Genomic DNA, 21,937 nt, shown 5'->3' with positions numbered 1-21,937 from the left:
CATTTTGTTGGTATTTGTTATTTAGCTCATTTGCTGCAACGTCGTCATAACTCAAAAAACATGACTTTTGAGTTAATAACATATAAACGTACCCAATATCATGATCTATGTTGTATAAAAAAATCTTCGTGATCCGTTAAAAATTGAGCACGTATTATAAAAATGAAAATATGCCTTTATATGCGCAACATATGGCAGTTAAAATCTTTGAATGTCTCTCCTGGAAAATTGTGTTTTTTGAGTTATGACGACGTTGCAGCAAATGAGCGATATTGTGACGAATATTAACATCACTAAGCTGCTACTAAATAAATGCACAGCAACAATAAAGCAGCCACTCTTATGTAGAAGGCGACGAAAGATATCTCACACACACAAATATGTAGTCATCCGCCGCAGTAGTTACTCACACATACACACGCATATGGCTATAAACTACAAATATACATCTACATATATAGCTGGTAACCAAGCATAAGCTACAACTGTTCGCGAAATTACTAGGCCTTAGGAGAAATGGGTGAACGAGAAAACCGAAAGTATAAAATCAGCGCAAGCTGAGTAATAACTAATCAGTTTTGATTTAAACCCGCTATTCGTTGTGAAGTATAATTGTGTAGTACTATTCCCAAAGTATTCTAAATAAAGACCAGTTTGCCATACTGAATATTGAAGTGATTAATCAACAGTTTCGCGATTCGAACGTTAGCAGAAGGTGCATAGATAATCAGGATTTCCCTAAATTCGCATATGTTAACGTCAGAGCTGGGTAGTAAGGATTACTTTAGGTAATCAATACCCGAAAAGTAATTTCGTTTTTTGAGGCTCAAGTACAAAAAATTTTTTGTTTGTAATTGAAAAAAAAATACTTTGTTCAAATGTAATTTCTGCCCAAGTACATTCGAAAGGAATTGCAAATGTAATTGAAAATTTTCCAATTACATTACAAGGAATGGAAAAAGTACTTTCGAATTTCCCATTCCTCAAAGGAATTGCAAAAGTAATTGAAAAATTCTTAGTGTAAAAAATATTTTTGCGATTCAAGCGGTGATTTTGTGAGGCCATAGTAACTTTTTGGACCATAAGAAAATGTTTTTAAAACACAAGCACTGCCTTGAATTACTTGCAATTCATTTCTTCGCGCCATATATGAGGAAGGTTATGGTAAGATTGTATCATCGTAATTTAGATTTGCTGTTGAGTGGCCGGCCAATTGCTTTGTACGTGGCTAGCAACGTTTCTTCATCTTTTCCCCAAGTGCTAGTGGCAAGCGACTTGAGGATTTTGTTGCGGATTTGTACTTTAGATACAACTTCGATGGCATACTTCTTGAAGGTGAGAGTGTGACCGAATGTTACTCCTAGGATGTTTTAATGGCTGATAATCGGTAGCGCAACACCATCGTCGTGAACGGCCAATATTCCACGTCGCAAAACAGTGACCGTGGATTTGGCCGGCTAGGTTCGGATAATTTGCAGTTTGTGTTTTTATACAAAGGGGAAAGGGTGAATCTTCTATAACTTGGAGTATAGGACTGTATCAAAAGCTTTTTACAGTGCTGGTAGTGCTATGTATTTTGCGGATGCCATGCTGATGAGTGGCTAGGCGAAGATTCGCACTAAACTGACGGAGCAGGAAGGCTTCAAATACCTTCACTACTGGCGAACGGAGTAATACCGGTCGTTATAACTCACCTTCGTTAGCCGGTTTCCCAGGCTTCAAAACGTGCGTCAGATAGCTTTCTTCCTCAGCGCCAAGATGTTTTGGCATTGGCATGACTACTCCATTTGGACCTATTGATTTAGAAGGTTTGGCTCTTTTCATGGCTTCTTCAACCTCTGTGCGGTGATGGTAACGGGTCACATGTCGTGTTTGTGTCTATGTTCCCCTCATCCGGGGAATTAAAACTTCCGGGCATTAAAAAATACCGACAAAAACTGCTCACGCATCTCTTCGAGTCACAAGAGTTGTATCGCCAAAGGCGATGGATAAATTACACAGGCCGACAAAATTTAATAAAATTCAGACCCAGATACCGGACTGTATATTTTCGAAGGTTTATGATGCTCTGAATCCGAATCCTCAGAATTGCTCTATCAGCTCTGGTTTTCGAGATATCCTAACCCAAAAATGCAAAAAACACAGTTTTTGCCCATATTTGAGGTATGTAGTCTTGCAAATGTTTTCTTTCACCAATATTAAAGGATGTCATCTTTAAACAAAAGTCTTCTTCTTTCAAATGGCGTTGAGTTTGCTTAAATATTTTTTCCCTGAGATATCACATTTTAAAATTTTGTGGTGTGGTAGGGGTGGTTTCTAGGGGTTAGGCACTTTTTGGTTAGGATATCTCGAAAACCAGAGCTGGTAGAGAAATTTTGAGGCCACATTTCGATTCATAGCATCAAAATCCTTCGAAAATATATAGTCAGGTTTCTGGGTCTGAGATGCTGTCGGCCTGTGTTATCATTGTGTTTTTTTTGGTTAGATAAGGACTTTACAGAATCTTTTAATTAATTTTTAAACATATATCAGGTGAACTCGAATCATAGCGCTGACCCTGGTGATATTGCAGCACAATGGAAATCAATGTATAGATCACAATGCCCAATCCTGTGTCGGTATATTCGTATTCTGATTCTGCAGAAGTCGCAGTGTATCCTTCGACTTCATCACGCATGGTATCCATACTTTAATTTTTGGTACCGTGGGGATTTGCGCTTTATCCACCACCTCGAACTTCGCGTTCGTGCCTTGGCTTTGGAGGTTTGGAACCACTTCCTCCAGCCACAGCATGCTCGCGATGCGGACGCTATCATCTTCACACCAGGGGCTTACGTGGTTGTTCCCGTATCATCTTAATCATTAAGCAAATAAGCTCCCTTTCTACAGATCTCCACCTTTAAGGTTATGTCCTTCCTATGACTTGCAGCTTTCGAGGTAGTTGCTATCTTACTATTGGGTCCATCTGTCTTACATCTTTAGGCCTACTTATCTTGTCTATGCGGCTGCCCTGCCTCGCGGCTCTGGGACTGAGTCCGCTCAGACTCTTGAAAGCAGACTTTTCGCCTTCCTCCGAACGTTGCCTCTTCATTCTGCCATTCGACGCTTCTTCCACCTCGTACCGGTTGCAGTGCCGAGAGTTTCTCGCAGCCAACCTTTTGAACTGCCTTCGACCTACTTCTACCGCCTCATTAGCCCATTCATCGATGTCCGCTTCTGTTGGGTCGACCACTGCTCCCAGGCGTTGAGCAATTCTTAGTGCTGCTCGGTACTGCGACAGGGCTCTCTTACTTCCTCTGCCCAGTACCCTTCTCCACTCTTCTAATCCGTTTTCATTTGTATGCTTTTCCAACATGAAGTTCATTGAATCAGCACTACTCTCGCTCCCCGAGTCCGACGCATCGCTTAATGCGTTTTTGTCGTCTTTGGCTTGTGACTCAGCCCTCCCATTATCGTCGTCCTTATTTCAATTAGATAATGAGTCGTTCATCTTGGTCGCACGACCACCTACCCGACAGGGCGGGCTGAGCTGTTCAGTATTATGTACGGGGAAAGAACCCTAGCAACGCCCTTTACTGTGGTAAGGCCATCAATACTTCCGGCGTGGTCCGGTATTGGAAGGCTTCGTTCGAATTTATCCTCTGGTTGCAAATCCTCCAATAGGCATGGTCCGAATAACACTCTAGATTAGGTGGTTGGCAGTTCTCGGTCACCGACATTCCGCCGTCCTCCTATGGGGTGAAACGGCGTAGATGCCAGTCCTAAACCTCTGCACCTCATAGTCGGGCGCTATGGTGTTCGGCTAAGCCCTCACACAAACGACACCTTAGTGTGGGATATTAGAAGCATACTTCCAAACCCTTTCCCATATAAAGCCAGGTAATTCATGCGAAAAATTTGCAATTTCAACAACACAAATTGTTTTTTATTGGAACGCATTTTACATCTGTGCCGGAAACCTGTTTTTTATATTTTATTTGTGAAATATTGTGACGGTTATGAGTGACACTAAGTGATACTCACATCCCTAGTCTGATGCTAAGTAAATAAAGTCACAACAACAATAAAGCAGACAGTCACTTGTATCTTTATAAACGAATCAATCATTATGTCTACACTGTGAGGACCAAATATAATCCATTAATTTGGCCCACACAAAACCACCACCCCATAACACAGGAGCAGTACTACAGACAACACGAGACACAAACAAGTCTCTGAAACATCATAAAAACACGATTAGAAACATTGCCAACACAACACGGGACACAAACAAGTGTCAGAAACATCACTAGCGCAACAAGTTGCCGCAACACGCCACAGCAACACCGTAACCATGGCAACGCAACGAACTATGCTAGCAACATCAAGAGCATTGGCTATAAAAAGGGCAACACGAGAAGACAAGAGGCAGTCAGCACGCGGTTGTGGTTGCGACCGGAGCTACTATTGGAGCGCTCTGGAAGGCTTATCGGTTTTGACCTTTGCAAGCCAGTGCGTTTCATAGGAGAAAGTCGTGGTTTGAAGATTGTGGGTAAGCAGGTTTTGACCGCTCTACAACGCTTTAGATCACGCTTGCTCCCTCGTAAGCAAACGTCCTCCACAGCATCGTGATCCCGCGCTCAGCCAAACGTCATCCGCGGCAGAAGTACGTCGGCAACCGCAGTAGGAGTGAGTCGAGGTGAAACGCAACAACGTGACTGTACCGAGGCTAACGGATCTCACCTAACGGGGCGCAAAGTTGCGACTGTCACCTGAGCAGCAATTGAAGGGCATCTGAAAGGCGTATCGGTTTTGACCATCGCAAGACAGTTCCCGTCATAGGAGAGAGCCGTGGGTTGAGGAGTGTGGGTAAGCTGGTTTTGACCGCTCTACAACGCCTTAAACTACGCTCGCTCCCCGCTAAGCGAAGGCCCACGGCGTCACGAGCCCGCGCGCTATCGCCATAAGCCTCGGCGGCAGAGTCACGCATACACACGACGCCAGCAGAGTTACGCATACACACAACGTTGGCCACAGCAGAGTCACGCTTACATACGACGTTGGCCGCAGCAGAGCTACGCGTACATACGACGTTGGCCGCAGCAGAGATACGCGGGCATACGACGCTGGCCGCAGCAGAGCTACGCAAATATACGACGTTGGCCACAGCAGAGTCACGCATACACACGACATTGGCAGCAGAGCCACCCATAAATACGACGCTGGCAGAGCCACGAATACGCACGACGTTGCCAGCAGCAGAACTACGCGTAAATACGACGTTGGCCGCAGCAGAGATACGCGGGCATACGACGCTGGCCGCAGCAGGCTTAGCACTGCCACTAACCATAATAGGAACACGCCGGCGCAAGGCGTCACCGAGACACATTCACACATACCTAGACGGCGACCAGTACGGCGCCCTAACAGAACGCTCCTAACGGGACACGAGGGACCGCTAGCCCATCACGAATTATAAAGCAAGCAATGAAATTAAGTGAATTATAGATACACATTTTATACATTTTATATTATAGTTTAGGGAATTTACCAATAAAGTGAATTTATATGAAAACGATTTGCAAGGTGCCCCGAAATACAAATTCATTGTAAGCGAACCTTGGACACGGCGAGTATACCTCAGCAGTTACTGAAGAAGCACCGGGGCAAGGAAAAGCTTCGTTACAATTGGCGCCCGAACAGGGACCCTGCAAATCGTACAACGTCAGAAGGAACATTCCTGACTAGAAACCTAACAGAAAAATGGCCGACCAGATTGACACCACGTGGCTAGACAATATTTCAAAGGAGCAGCTGATATCCATTACACAGGAGCTGGGCATTGAGCAGACAGGCACCACCCGAGAAATCAGAAAGCGCATAGCAGCCATGGCTTCAAAAGCAAATGTTGACTCGGAAATACACACAAAATTTTTATCCTTAGAAGCCGCGTATCTAAGGATAAAAATTTTGTGTGTATTTCCGAGTCAACATTTGCTTTTGAAGCCATGGCTGCTATGCGCTTCCTGATTTCTCGGGTGGTGCCTGTCTGCTCAATGCCCAGCTAGGAAGGAAAATACAGCAAACACGAGTGAGGAAAATGAGCCTAAGACACCGATCCCGCCGAACGGAGGCGGAGCCATGAATATCGCCGATAGACCAGCTGAGCACAACCAGTTTGCGTTCCCTCCCAGGAATTTTCCGCAATAGCCACCCCGATTATTTACTCTACATTCGCCGAAGAGATTTCAACACCCTAGGAGAACTCATCTCTCTCGCCGAGGAATATGAAGGTATCCACGAAGGTTACCGACGGACATCAGATGGATCACGTCGCGAAATAGCGAGACACGTCGTTGGTGACAAAACTACAGCTTCATCACCGCATTCGGAACGATTACCCCACCAGCAGCCACCAAGGGTACAGCGCCACTCACCACCAGAAACTCGGGTTTTCGATCCGAGCAGGGTATGTAGAAGGTGTGGCCAAGAAGGACACTATGCAAGGAGATGTCGTAACCCACGGAAAATCTTTTGTTGGGAGTGCGGTCGAAACGATATACGCACGATTGAAGTCATGTACCAGGAACACGGTCGCCTATATGCCCCAGCTCAGATTGGAGCAGTATCGTCGGAGGCAGTTATCGATACAGGGGCCTCTAGGAGCTTCGTTTCAGCCACCCTCGCGAATCACGTGGTGAGTTCTGGAAGCGGATAGAGGGTAAGAGTGGCCATCGAAATAACAATGGCCAACGGAGTTAGCACTACGATTTTCGATGCCGTAAGGACAGAGGTACGCCTCGGAGATTCGTCATTGCACACAGTCCTACATGTGATGCCCGGGGCAATCGACGACATTATACTTGGCCTAGATACGTTGGGGAGCCTAGGAGCAGCCATATCATGTGGAGGAGGACACCTCGTGCTAACCAGACCCCTTACTCAGCACACACCGCCTTCTGGAGCCACGGCGGAGACCATTCAGAGTATAACACCACCGAGTACGAGGAACGGCAAGTACGACGTCAGGGACGGAATTAACAGCGACACATCCAGCAATGAACATAGTGGTATAGAAGGCGAGGCGGATCGCATACGAGAATTTCTGGCAGTAGAACTCAAAAGGTTCGAGGCCATGAGCGGAGTGACGACGGTAGCCGAACACAAGATCATCCTGACTGACGACCGTCCCATCAAGCAACGGTATTTCCCGCGCAACCCAGCGATGCAGAGCATAATTAAAAACGAGATCGACGAGCTCCTCGCGAAGGGATGCATCGAGCCATCCTGCAGCCCACATAGCGCCCCGATCGTGTTAGCTAGGAAAAAGAACGGTAAGTGGAGGCTTTGCGTGGACTACCGGCAGCTCAATGCCAAGTCAGTTCCCGACGCATACCTGCTGCCAAGGATACGGCACATCTTGGACAAACTACGACAAGCGAAATATATAAGTAGCCTCGACCTGAAGAACGGCTAATGGCAAACACCGCTGGAATTAAACAGTCGCCCCTACACGGCTTTCACGGTACCCGGACGCGGCCTGTTCCAGTGGCGTGTCATGCCCTTTGGTTTGCACTCGGCACCCGCAACGTTCCAGAGGGCGCTCGACCAGGTCATTGGGCCAGAAATGGAGCCCTATGCTTTTGCGTACCTGGAGGATATTATTGTCATAGGCACAACTTTAGAGGAACACATCCGAAATTTAAGAGAGGTGATGTTACGACTACAGCGCGCCAACCTCAGGATCAATCCAGAGAAGTGTGATTTCTTTAGGAAAGAACTCAAGTACCTGGGCCACGTGGTTAGCGATAAAGGGATCCACACGGACCCAGAAAAAGTTGCCGCTATTCAGGAACTGAAGACACCGACCAGCGCGAAAGAAGTACGCCAATACCTAGGAATAGCCTCGTGGTACCGCCGTTTCGTGCCCGATTTCGCCACTATAAGCCAGCCGCTCACCGCCCTGTTAAAGAAAGGCAAGCATTGGTGATGGGGAACCGAGCAGCAAGAAGCCTTCGAAATCATCAAACGGAAACTCACTGAAGCACCCATACTTGCATGCCCGGATTTCACGAAAACGTTCACCCTGCAGACGAACGCGAGTAACTACGGCCTGGGGGCAGTGCTGACACAGGAGTTAGAAGAGGGCGAGCGAGTGATCGCTTACGCCAGCCGGAAGCTCAACCAGGCAGAGGCCAACTATTCACCCACCGAAAAGGAGTGTCTGGCCATCGTTTGGGGAATCCTTAAGATGAGGCCATACTTGGAAGGCTACATGTCACTAAGGTGGCTAAATTCCATTGAGAGCCCTTCTGACCGCATAGCGCGATGGGCCTTAGAACTACAGCCGCTGGAAACATTACGATTTACCACGACGACGGAACCACAATGCAAGTGGTGGCACAAGCGGGTCAGCGAGGTACGCACCAACCCGGAGAAATACGCCGACTATACGATACAGGATGGACACTTATACCGCCATATTCCCTGCCGGTCACACGACGAAGAGGCGGTACCATGGAAATTGTGTGTGCCCACACCACTCAGACAGCGAGTGTTACAGGAAAATCATGACATACCAAGCGCGGGACACATGGGTATCCGCCGGACAGTAGCACGAGTCGCCAACCGATATTATTGGCCCGGTGACATCAGCCGGTATGTACGTCAATGCGAATCCTTCCAGAAATACAAGGAAACACAACAAAAGCCAGTCGGAAAGATGCTCTCACAGGTAGCCCAGGAACCATTTGCCACGGTCTGCGTCGACTTCAATGGACCCCTACCACGGTCTACACACGGAAACACCATGTTACTGGTATTTTTCGACCGATTCAGCAAGTGGGTGGAATTGATCCCCATGAGGCGTGCTACCGCAGACGGCCTTCGCCGAGCTTTCAGGGAACGGATACTCGCAAGGTTTGGCGTCCCCAAAGTACTCATATCGGACAACGGCGCACAGTTCTGTAGCACGCTCTGGCAGCGCTACCTTAAGGAAGTTGGCGTACGACAACAATACACCGCACCCTATACTCCCCAAGAAAACCCAACAGAACGAGGAAACAGGACCATCAAACGGATCATAGCGCAGCTCACCAACTCAAAACATAAGCGATGGGACGACCTCCTCCCGGAAATTTGGCTAGCGATAAATAGTAGCGTCAACGCTTCTACAGGCTACAGCCCAACTTTCCTCGTGCAAGGACGAGGGCCACGACTGCCAGGAGCCCTATTCGATGAAGTCAACGTTGGGACGGGTGCAGCTCTCGCTACGGCCGAGGAGAAGTCCAACAGAATGCAGGAGGCCTTCAGAATTGTGAGGCAGAATATGGAGCGGGCAGCAGTAGATCAAGCACGTCATTACAACCTACGGCGGAGAAAATGGACCCCCGTAGTCGGCGAATTGGTCCTTGCCAAAGGGCACCACTTGTCAAAGGCTGCGGAGGGATTTGCAGCGAAATTGGCACCCAAGTATGATGGCCGTTACCAAATCCTGGGGTATGTCTCCCCAGTAATTGTCAAACTAAGGAAAATCGATAGCGGGAAGGAGAAGACGGCAAGCATCGCCGAACTAAAGGCATACCATTCATCGGAGACCGGAGAGACCACGAAACCAGGAAATAATAAACACAATCGAAATTAAAATAAATTCAGGGGAAAACAAACATATATTAATTAATGTCAAGGATGGGAGGATAAGCAAGCACCGGTCATTCTATCGCAAACCACCGAGGTGACAACACGTTCTTTTGCTACGAATTTCTTGACAAACCAACAATCTACAATGGAGAGTTATAACGCCAAATTATCCAACAGCGCCAAGCGTATGCGCCAGCGCTACGAGGAGGAGGAAGCAAAACGCCCTAGGGTCGTGCTGCTGGAAGGAGCTACTGGCGCCGATGTCAGCAACGCGCGTGGACCTACACACGCAAACTCGTACGCTGACGTCGCACGCAACATCGCACCACTGAAAACTACGGGCGGCGACGTCAACAACATGCGTGCAACTACTCGCGCAAATACGTACGTTGACGTCGCACGCACCATTACACCACCAAATGCTGCGAACACCGACGCCAACGGCACGCGTTCTACGGAACAAGACCGAGCAGCAATCGCTGCCTACGCCAGCGCCGCCGGTATGCAGGCACACGCAGACGCCCCGAACGCCACCGCCGACGATATGGGCCCCGCAACACGCGCAACCGCTCAGGACGCCGACAGTGATCCCAAGGCAGCCGTATACGCCGTTCGTATAGCTGCGGCAAACGCAGCCACCATCGTAGCGAACGCCCGACGCATTTCCGTCTCGTACGCGCAGACAGCACGCATAGTCACGGGCTATCGCCGGATCCATAGCCAGACGCGCAATTGCTTGTTTGCGAACGCCACACTCGCAGCAGTACGGGAGGTTGCCTCGGTCGAGGTCGACATGCCAACAACCGGACCACCGACAACAACCAACATCCTGGGAAGGGTACGGGTAGACCAGGCCGCCACAATTGGCAAGGGCAATGCCAACCGGCCACATAGTCCAATAAAACAGGCCGACACGATCGAGCTATCATCGGACGATGAGCAATTAGCGCAGGAGAAGGAAGGGCCGGAGATAAGTTTCCCACCGGGACCACGAGGTATCGCACTCTACGCGACCGATCTCCGTTCCCTCGAGGGAAGCCGCTGGCTCACCGACACGGTCATCGACGCGTGGGCGAAGGAACTGGAGATCATGTACGGGCAACAGGGTACAACATTAAGCCCATTCGTAATTTGGCAACTCACCCAGAAGGATAACGAGGATGAAAACCATCGGCGCATACACCGATGGCTGAGGAATACGGACCTGTTTGGTAAGCGCATCATACTGGCACACCACAATGTATCAAACCATTGGTACTTACTGGCGCTAGCGAATCGAGAAATGACCCACCACGTGGCTGATGTGGAGTGCTGGCAAGAGCGCTACATATGTATAGCCGATTCCAGGGTCAGGGGCAAGGTCACATACGCGACTGGGGCGTGGCTGAAGTTCCTATGGTGGGAGTACCAGCAGAGATACGAGAGTTCGGACTTCATGGCCCAGGAGTTACAGTTAACCGTGCCGCATCAGAGCAATGACAACGACTGTGGCATATACGTGCTGGAAAGCATCGACAGAGTCCTACGCTATACAGGACGGCGAGAATGGGGACCTGGGCTCATACAGCAGCCGTTTACGGAGGAGATGGCAGCCCGGAAACGCGCAGAAATCTTAGCCACGATCCGCCGCAGCCATGCACCGAACAGAAAACGACCACATGCCACCACCACCATCGACCAGCCATATCCTGTAGCACAAACACACGCCAAAACAGTGCGCGCCCAGCCCAGCCATAACCCGCCGCAGGCAGAACCTGGTTCAAACCCAGCGGAGGGACCGGAATACGGCCGAACAATAATACTCGCCGAGGATGCAGAGGGCCCAGCGCTAGAACAATTCCCGGAGGTGGCAAACAAAGTACGAGAGTTGTTCACCGACATCGCCGAAGGGAGGTGCAACCCCCGGGTGAAATTCCGAACCGATAGGTACAAAATCACGATGAACAGAAGGAAGGTAACGATCCAAGTAGCAGACATGGGGGTTTAAATCGCCAAAGTGGGGGGGGGGGAGTGTGAGGACCAAATATAATCCATTAATTTGGCCCACACAAAACCACCACCCCATAACACAGGAGCAGTACTACAGACAACACAGGACACAAACAAGTCTCTGAAACATCATAAAAACACGATTAGCAACATTGCCAACACAACACGGGACACAAACAAGTGTCAGAAACATCACTAGCGCAACAAGTTGCCGCAACACGCCACAGCAACCCCGTAACCATGGCAACGCAACGAACTATGCTAGCAACATCAAGAGCATTGGCTATAAAAAGGGCAACACGAGAAGACAAGAGGCAGTCAGAACGCGGTTGTGGTTGCGACCGGAGCTACTATTGGAGCGCTCTGGAAGGCATATCGGTTTTGACCATTGCAAGCCAGTGCGTTTCATAGGAGAAAGTCGTGGACTGAAGATTGTGGGTAAGCAGGTTTTGACCGCTCTACAACGCTTTAGATCACGCTTGCTCCCTTGTAAGCAAACGTCCTCCACAGCATCGTGATCCCGCGCTCAGCCAAACGTCATCCGCGGCAGAAGTACGTCGGCAACCGCAGTAGGAGTGAGTCGAGGTGAAACGCAACAACGTGACTGTACCGAGGCTAACGGATCTCACCTAACGGGGCGCAAAGTTGCGACTGTCACCTGAGCAGCAATTGAAGGGCATCTGAAAGGCGTATCGGTTTTGACCATCGCAAGACAGATACACACGACGTTGGCCACAGCAGAGTCACGCTTACATACGACGTTGGCCGCAGCAGAGATACGCGGGCATACGACGCTGGCCGCAGCAGAGCTACGCAAATATACGACGTTGGCCACAGCAGAGTCACGCATACACACGACGTTGGCAGCATAGCCACCCATAAATACGACGCTGGCAGAGCCACGAATACGCACGACATTTGCAGCAGCAGAACTACGCGTACATACGACGTTGGCCGCAGCAGAGATACGCGGGCATACGACGCTGGCCGCAGCAGGCTTAGCACTGCCACTAACCATAATAGGAACACGCCGGCGCAAGGCGTCACCGAGACACATTCACACATACCTAGACGGCGACCAGTACGGCGCCCTAACAGAACGCTCCTAACAGGACACGAGGGACCGCTAGCCCATCACGAATTATAAAGCAAGCAATGAAATTAAGTGAATTATAGATACACATTTTATACATATTATATTATAGTTTAGGGAATTTACCAATAAAGTGAATTTATATGAAAACGATTTGCAAGGTGCCCCGAAATACAAATTCATTGTAAGCGAACCTTGGACACGGCGAGTATACCCCAGCAGTTACTGAAGAAGCACCGGGGCAAGGAAAAGCTTCGTTACAACACATATGTAGGTACATGCAGCTGAGAAGCAAGGCACAACTACATGCATATATATGAGATACTCCTGAAAGTATGCAATGAGAGAAGCTACAAAATCGTGCAATTATAGTTACAGCTGAGAAATTTGAGAGCTGATGGCCAACTAGTAAATTCTGGAAATGAAAGCGCCTAGAAGATGCGAACGTTGAAATCAGAGAGTATAAAAGGCAGCAAATGATAGGCGCTGGAATTCAGTTTCATTGGAGCTATCAATCAGTTTGGTTATTAAGCAAGCTATTCGTTGCAAAGTATAAGTGTATTGTGAAGTACTTTAATAAAGGCCATTTTTCCATTATTCAATATTGGAGTTATTTATTCAACAGTTTAGCGATACGAACGTTGGCAGAAAATTGCAAATTTGGGAAATTGCAGTAAATTCGTTACAATTGGTGTCAGAAGAGGAATTGGTGAATAAATTCCAGAGGACAACAAGGACATGGCAAAGTTCAGTGAATTGAAGATCCAGCAACTGAAGGAGTTGGAGAACCGTGGATTGAATACAACCGGCATTAAACTCGAACTTCAGGCACGACTACGAGAGGCAATGGAAGCAGAAGGAATTGATGTGGACGAGTATGTCTTTTATCCTGATGGGGACGAGACAACAACAAAAATTGAAGAGAAAAACGAAACATCGCAGACAGTTACGAGCACAGACTTGAACATGATTTTGGCTGCAATATCTGCTCAAACATTGACAGTATCATCTCAACTGGAAGAACAGAAAACGTGTATGTAATCACAAGTGGAATCTCAAGAGACACGAATATCGTCGAAGATTGAAGCACAAGAAACGCTTATGTCAGAAATGTCGACACAGATTACATCCAAGATTGAAACACAAGAAACGCGTATGTCAGAAATGTCGACACAGATTACATCCAAGATTGAAGCACAAGAAACGCGTATGTCAGAAATGTCGACACAGATTACATACAAGATGGAAACTCAACTGGAAGAGCAAAAGACATATATGACATCTCAGTTGGCTGAGCAGTTGAAAGCACAGGAGGCCCGCATATCCTCGCAGCTGGAGGCACAGGGATAAGGGTAACATCAAAGCTGGAAGCACAGGATACAAAAATTGTGCAGCTCGAGGACAAAATTGATGCCGAGATAGAAGATCGAAGATCGTATACAGGAGTTGCAAATGAATCGCCCAGCTGTTTCAGCGAGTAATCAAAAGGAAAAACAACCATCCTTTTACGGCTCTGTTCCTTTCCAGGTTTTTAGGATTCAGTTTGAGAAGACCGCAGCAGTGAACAACTGGAGTGCTGAAGATAAAAAAAAAAAAAAAAAAATGTAAGGCGCGATAACCTCCGAAGAGATCTAAGGCCGAGTTTCTCTTCCAATTTGCGTCGTGCTCCTCTTGATTTTCCATACAAATTGGCCGGTTGGGACCTACATGTTTTATGCCGACTCCGAACGGCATCTGCAAGGCAGATGAGTTTTCACTGAGAGCTTTTCATGGCAGAAATATACCCGGAGCGCTTGCCAAACACTGCCGAGGGGCGACCCCGCTTAGAAAAATTTTCTTATAATTTAAAAACTTTATTTCTAAAAATTTGATGTTGCTTTGCCCGTGGTGCGAACCCAGGGCATACGGTGTGGTAGGCGGAGCACGCTACCATCACACCACGGTGGCCGCCATGCTGAAGATAAAGTTGCTGCACTATTCGTGTCATTGAAAGGATCTGCTGCTGAAATCCTACAGACTATTCCCGATGGAGAGCGAAACTACGAAACATTGATGAGCGCTCTAGAGAGGCGATACGGAAGCGAACACAGGAAGCAGATACACCAAATAGAGTTGCAAAACCGCTACCAAAAAGCTAATGAGACTTTGCAGAGTTTGCGTCAGATGTCGAAAGGCTTGCACATTTGGCGAATGCCGACGCACCCGTGGAATACACCGAAAGGGTAAAAATTCAGAGCTTTAAAAATGGCATAGGGGACGTCGAAACGAAGCGAGCCACATACGCGAATCCAAAACTAACATTTGCTGAAACGGTATCGCATGCACTGATTCAGGAAACAGCGTCGCTTCTGTGTAAGCCAGTTTTCAAAGCACGCCGTGTGGAAGTAGAAATGCCAGAGTGGGTAGACGCAATACTGAAGGCGCTGAAAGGATCGCAAAAGCGGAGTGAAAAAGTTATGAAATGCTTCAAATGCGGGAAGCCCGGTCACATTGCACGTCATTGCGATCTTGGTCCTAATAGTTCCAACAATGTGGATGGCCGTAAACGCAAAGCTGGAGGAGATGAGCAAGAGCGAGTAAGAGGTAGAGATCGAGAACTAGATCCAGCTACTGAATGCCCTGTGATATCTGTGTTGCAAATTGGTAGAAAATCGAGCAGTCTTACCGTCAGAGGGAATGTGGATGGTAAAGAACATGTACTGACTGTAGATACGGGCGCATCTCATTCCTTGATTCGATCTGATTTAGTCAACAGGAGAGTAAAACCGTTACCTGAAGCAAGGTTGCGTACGGTCACAGGCGAGTATAACCAAGTCCAGGGAGAAGTGATATGTGAAATCCTAATTGGGAAGGTCATGGTTCTACACAAATTCGTTGTGGCGGAGATCGTTGATGAAGTCATATTGGGAGTGGACTTCTTAGTTGACCATGATATGAGGATCGATATGCCAAGAAAGATTATGCGCTATGAGAACCAGGATGTACCACTTAACTTCAGTTTGCAGAAAGAGTTCAGTAGTAATCGAGTACTGGTGGAAAAGACTCGACAAAGACCACGAAAGTCAAAGGCAAAGGTTGGTAGATCGAATGGGACAAATAAAGGAAAATCAAAAGTACCTGCGAGAGAAACACTGGCATTGACAAAACCTAATGGACGCACAAAACCGAAGCAACGAATTTCCCAGAAAGAATGCGAGGGTAGTTTCAAGCCAGAGCGCACTACTGTTGTGAAACGTGGGAACGATACTGATTATGCGAAGCCAATCCTTCAAGCGCAAGCTCTACGAAGTAGTTGATTGGCCAAACAACAGAGTGTGAGGGAATGGCCCAGGGTAATGAGTAGTAATATCAGACACTGGCATGACAAGAACTTTAATGTGGAAGGTTTCTTGGAGGGAGATTTGGTACTGCTATACAACCCTCACCGCCGGAAAGATGTTCCATCCAAATATCGGTGCAGTTGGGAAGGCCCCTACAGAGTTGTGAGGATGATCAGTGATGTCATCTACCACATACAAGCAATTGGGAAACCAAGAAATAGAAGAGTGGTACATTTGGCGATGCTAGCAGCGTTTAGATCGAGAGATTTGTCTGATCGGGACGATCAGACTTAGGTGGAGAGCAGTGTGACGATTATGAGTGACACTAAGTGATACTCACATCCCTAGTCTGATGCTAAGTAAATAAAGTCACAACAACAATAAAGCAGACAGTCACTTGTATCTACATAAACGAATAAATCATTATGTCTACACATATGTAGGTACACGCAGCTGAGAAGCAAGGCACAACTACATGCATATATATGAGATACTCCTGAATGCAATGAGAGAAGCTATAAAATCGTGCAATTGTAGTTACAGCTGAGAAATTTGAGAGCTGATGGCCAACTAGTAGATTCTGGAAATGGAAGCGCCTAGAAGATGCGAACGTTGAAATCAGAGAGTATAAAAGGCAGCAAATGTAGAGGCGCTGCAAATCCGGTTTCATTTGAGCTATCAATCAGTTTGGTTATTAAGCAAGCTATTCGTTGCAAAGTATAAGTGTTATTGTGAAGTATTTTAATAAAGGCCATTTTTCCATTATTCAATATTGGAGTTATTTATTCAACAGTTTAGCGATACGAACGTAGGCAGAAAATTGCAAATAAGGGGAATTGCAGTAAATTCGTTACAATATGTAACAACAAAGGAAAACGTATTTTAAATTAAAAAAAAAAAAAAAAAAACAACGAGGAATAAAATAACAAATTAACAGATGTAAAGTAGGAATTTTATAAATTATTTCAGGAAATGCGAATTGGCCTTAATAACAGTCAGCATTTCAAAGTGCTCGTCGGAAAGAGCGTGGCGTCGGGGTGCGTTAACAATTCCTGCAAATAAAAAAAGCCTCTCGACAGGTGCCGAAGATGTCAATGGCGTATTTGCTTTTCTGAAAGCACTTTCCAATAGCGGCAATTCTTTCAATTTCTTCAAATTGTTAAAAAAAAGGGTCTGAAAGATACATGTTGACCTCGCGTTCAATACTCAAACACCTGTATTCGGTTCTAAAATTACAAATATGAATAATTTTATGGACATCAAATTATGATATTAATTGGTTTCCTACCAAAAGTATTCTGTTCTGTACCAAAGTCGTAAAATGTGTTGATTTTTGATTGGGCCACGTCATCAAATTCATTAAGTTCGTTAATATCAGCTGAGCGGATTTCAGTAATGTAATTAATGACTATTTGTTTAACTTCCTCAATGGTCTTCTTTGCTAAATCCCTTATTGGAAAATACCAATGAAGTTTTACCTCCGGATGTAGTATGGCGGCCACAATTGCGCCGTTTATTTCAGAAATATTTCTCAAACATCAAAATCAATCTCTCTCTTAGGGTTATAAGTTGTTGCTTTAAGAAATTTCCTTCACCGCTAATAATAAGGCGATTAAGTTTTGTTTTTATTGTCCCAAATGTTGGAATAAGGCTCCCATAGAAAACTCCTCTTTCTCCCTGAAGAAAGTCTAAAGCATCAGCAAAAGGCTTCATAGCAGCAGCATATTTCTTTAAGTAAATTATATCTTCTGCTGTAAATGAAGGAATATCCAATTTCTCACATATCCAGCTTTTCCTCCTTTGAAATAATTTATTGCATTGCGTCGTGTGTGGAGTTCCACCTAGTGACAATTGGATAGCTCAGCAATACATCCAGCTCTTCTTTAATTATTTCTGAGGATTTTGGTCTACCTTATTTCATCCACGGATTATTGCATTTAGAGAGAATCTGTTATTAGCAAGAAAAATAACAAGTTCTAAAACGTGAAAGTAGGTGAATAATGTCAATTAAAGTATGACCGAACATAATATGTGTAACCTAGGATTGTTGTAATAAATAAAATATACAATGATATTGTACAATGGATAAAGTTCAGATTACCCTATGGATATAGTAAAATCTGAACTTTAGCAACTGAGTCGAAATCAAAGTATTTTTTGTTGAAGATACTCAATATTTAACAAGCATCATCTTACTTGGCTATGTTTCTGGTACAAGGTGGTGTCAAGCTTCAAACTTTTTATGAAATCCGTACTCATAATAAGGTTTATGGTGTGCCTAGCACATCTTATATGATGCGGTAGTTTCCGAAACCGCTGAGCTCCTTCGTCCAACACCTCGAAGGTAATGTCTTCATCCAAATCGCTCATATCTACGCCAAACTCACGAAAAGCTTTACAAAAATCTGAGCCGTTGTCGGTGACTGTGGCAATAAGCTTATACTCTATCTCAAAAATCGAATTTATACTGTACATAAAATCAGCAATTTGTTCGTATGTGTATGCGCCACTAAATCTTTTGCAGGACAGCGCCGCAGACTGCCTCTGCTGCTCATCGTCAAGCCAGTGACACGTATATCCGAAAAAGCTGCGCGTTTTGCTCGACCAGACGTCTGCGGTTGTACAAACATGGTACCTTTTGCAGTGTTCTTATCAAGGTACTCTGCTTGTCGTGGAATTTGTTCTCTAGTAACCCTGTTACCGTTTTCCGCGTTGGCACTCTCACTGGCATGTTTTCAAAAAGTTTGTTAAAAAAACTGAGTTCCCACTACTGCTAGTGATAGCGCTGCGTCGATTATAAAATTTAATATGTTATTTATAAATTGGTCTGTTTTACTTTGCGGCTTATCCTCCAAATGAGACTTTTTTGCTGCGCAGTATTTCTCGTGTTCGTCTGGGTGCAAGCGTTTCAAACGCTTCAGAAAATTTGATTAAACACCCCATGTGTTCCTTTGATGTAGATGGCTGCACAATAAGCATTGCGCAACAACTTGACCGCCACTTTGTGATGATGATGGCTGTCAATTAAATTTTGATTAAAATATAGAAAAGGACAGACAAATGCACGCTAACAGTTGAGTCGAAATCAAAGTATTTCCCGTCGAAGATACTTTGATATTTGTATCCAGCATCATTTTGTTTTTTGGGAATCTTACCCGCCGATGCTTCTACAGTTTTGGCTGATTTTTCATCTCTGGTAGACATATTTTTGATTCAGTTGATACTCGTATGCGAATAAAATCCGTCTTCGTTGAACATTTGTTTATTTATCGGCACAACCGGATTGAATATGATTGAAAAATAATTGATTACTAAAAAAAAAAGTTCATGCGATAGAAAGTTTTCAAATGAACAAGTGCTTTTCAAATTACTTTCATGTAAAGAAGGGCCATTCCCCCATGAAATAAGGTACCCTTGTAATGGGATGTCTTTTAGCTGGGGTATGAATTATTAGGATATCCATTTCCATTGATTACAATAGATAAAAATATTTGGAAAATTCTGACTCGTGTGCGGAAATGGAACATGTAGAGTACAGCCTCGGTATGAGGATTCTTTGGAAATAATGCAAAATCTATTCAAATATATGTTTTTCCTTTTTGTACCTTTCATGAGAATTAAATGGTATATTAGGTTCGTTCTGGTTCTCGGAAATTGTAAGTCCTAAAAGGAGAAGAGAAAAACAATCAAATAAGCATACCGAAATTATCGGGATGACGAGCTGTTGCTATCCGTCTGTCTGTTTGAACGCAAACTAGTGCCTCCATTTTTGAGATATCTTGAAATTAAGAGAGCGAGTATATTTTGGTGCACCATACAATCGATTTTTCAGAAAAAGAATTTTCGCCAATTGTTTCTCGTTTTAACAATGTGGCAAGCATTGTTGTCTGAAAAAATCGTAAAAAACGCCGGAAAGAAATTACAAGAAAATCGCTCCATAAATTGATTTTGTTTAAAATATGTCGGCCCTGGTTAATTTCCCGGGAAAATAAGAAAGAAACGGACCAAGCTGTGAATCTAAAGCATCCACAATTCTCCTTGAACATATAAGCAAATATTCATTAAAATGGGTCCAGTTTTGTAGAAGGAGTTCAGTCACAAACACACGTGCATATGATATACATATATATTTTAACGAAGATATGATAGGAATAATGGGGATACCATTACTTAAAAACTGACAAATTTTGCGTAACGCCTTATTGCCAAAAGCGAGGACAACATCGTACTGTGAGGAGGTGGAAATGCAAATATCCCGACTTAAAATCAATGAGGCACACAAGAACATCTGACCACTAAACTTTTCAAACAAGAAGGCGAAACGATGCATCATTTCTACGCAAACATTTAAATATTAAGAAGCATTTGGCATTGAGAAATTTAGTAGCACCTGGTGCCGCTATACTTTAGCTACACTACACTTCAAAGGCTTCTGAGGATTTATACGCTTATACGGAGGATTAATATTATTTATTACAATATGGTTTAGAAGAGGCAACTATTAATGGATCAAAATATCAAGAATACGAGAAAAAAAGTTTTCCGGAACATTATTGGTATTTACGTTATTCCAGCTGACTGTATCAGAGAGAATTAAAAAGTATGCTGCTTACCTATAGCCACCACCCTTTGATAGCGGAGAAAGGAGAGGAGATCCCTTACCAGTTACCACTCAAAAGAAAAATCTGATGAAATAATGAAAAGTGTGACCCGAAAAGTCACCCACATCAACCCGAGTAAGTTCCTATACACTTGTAGTTTTTCGATTACTTTCGTAATTCCTTTGAGGAATGGAATGGGAAATTCGAAAGAACTTTTTCAATTCCTTGTAATGTAATTGGAAACTTTTCTATTACATTTGCAATTCCTTTCGAAAGTACTGGGGCAGAAATTACATTTGAGCGAAGTATTTTTTTTTTTTTTTTCAATTACAAACAAAAATTTTTTGTACTTGAGCTTCAAAACACTAAATTACTTTTGGTATTTTTTTTTTTTTTTTTTTTTGAGGAATTGAAATGTAATCAATTCCTTTGCTGTAGAAGAAAGGAACTGATTACTTTTTCCAATTACTGAGGAATGTAATGGATTTAAATTTACCCAGCTCTGGTTAACGTGGTGTTAAGTTATTTTACCACATGCACTGGCTTCATTAATTTTGATGGTATTTGTTATCTAGCACATTCGTTTACATATTAACAAAGAAACCTTTGATATTAATTTACTCACATCTAGGAGATCTTGAATGTGAATGATTTTGAAGAATGTCTGTAGTGGACATCATTGATTCTATTGGTGTTTCTAATGAATTCTGAAATGATAATAAGCTTGGATATTCATTTATATTATCCTTACACATCACATAACCGACAATGCTGAGCGTTAGCAGAGCAGCGACAACGGAAAAGGCAGTCATGATGTCATAAACTTTGAAGACACTTTATTGGTTTTTACACGTGAATTAAGAAATTTTGCAGATATTTTCACTAAACACAACTTAAATTACGAATTTGCGCGGGGTTATCAATTTCAAATTGTTATCATTATGCGATTTATTAAGCTCATACACTTATTTCTGTTAAACTTAAATATAAAAAATCTCAAGTCGACCGCTCATTAATAACGGCGCACTTCATAAGAACTCCCGCCAACAAATGCCGATTTCAAGCGCTTAGTAAGTTGATATGCAACTTGAAATTAGCATAAAAATATACATAAAACAGAGAACGGACTTTTTGATATTTTTGTTGTAGTTGGACGAAGGTGCTAATTACATTCGGTCATGCTTTGGCACGAATTGCCAAAGTGTATGCGTAACAATTTTTTTTTGTGGGAAGCTGTGTGACTTCTGTGGACTGTGATAGCTCCAGACCCGTCGAGAGGGGGGATTCCCCCGGGCCCGGGGTATCTAAGGGGG

At 44.7% G+C, this 21,937-nt stretch overlaps 1 protein-coding gene across 4 annotated transcripts in view; it reads right to left on the bottom strand.

Annotated features, from left to right (window-relative positions):
• LOC137253808 (uncharacterized) overlaps positions 1 to 21,689 on the bottom strand; it is a 36,495-nt gene extending 14,806 nt beyond the window's left edge. The window contains exons 1-2 of one of the 4 annotated variants that reach the window (XM_067791304.1): positions 21,588 to 21,689; positions 21,250 to 21,331 (exon numbers count right to left, since the gene is read on the bottom strand). In XM_067791304.1, coding sequence (XP_067647405.1) covers positions 21,250 to 21,304 — 55 coding nt within the window. In that variant the 5' untranslated portion in view covers positions 21,305 to 21,331; positions 21,588 to 21,689. Of the gene's footprint in view, positions 1 to 21,249 lie in introns of all 4 variants that reach the window. The other 3 variants (XM_067791302.1, XM_067791301.1, XM_067791303.1) reach the window with 3 other exon arrangements.
• Between the last annotated feature and the right edge of the window lie 248 nt (positions 21,690 to 21,937).

This window comes from Eurosta solidaginis, chromosome 5, assembly GCF_040869045.1.
Source record: "Eurosta solidaginis isolate ZX-2024a chromosome 5, ASM4086904v1, whole genome shotgun sequence".
In the NCBI taxonomy this organism is placed as follows: Eukaryota; Metazoa; Arthropoda; class Insecta; order Diptera; family Tephritidae; genus Eurosta; species Eurosta solidaginis.
Note: the sequence above shows the minus strand (reverse complement) of the source record. Positions and strands in the feature narration are given on the sequence as shown.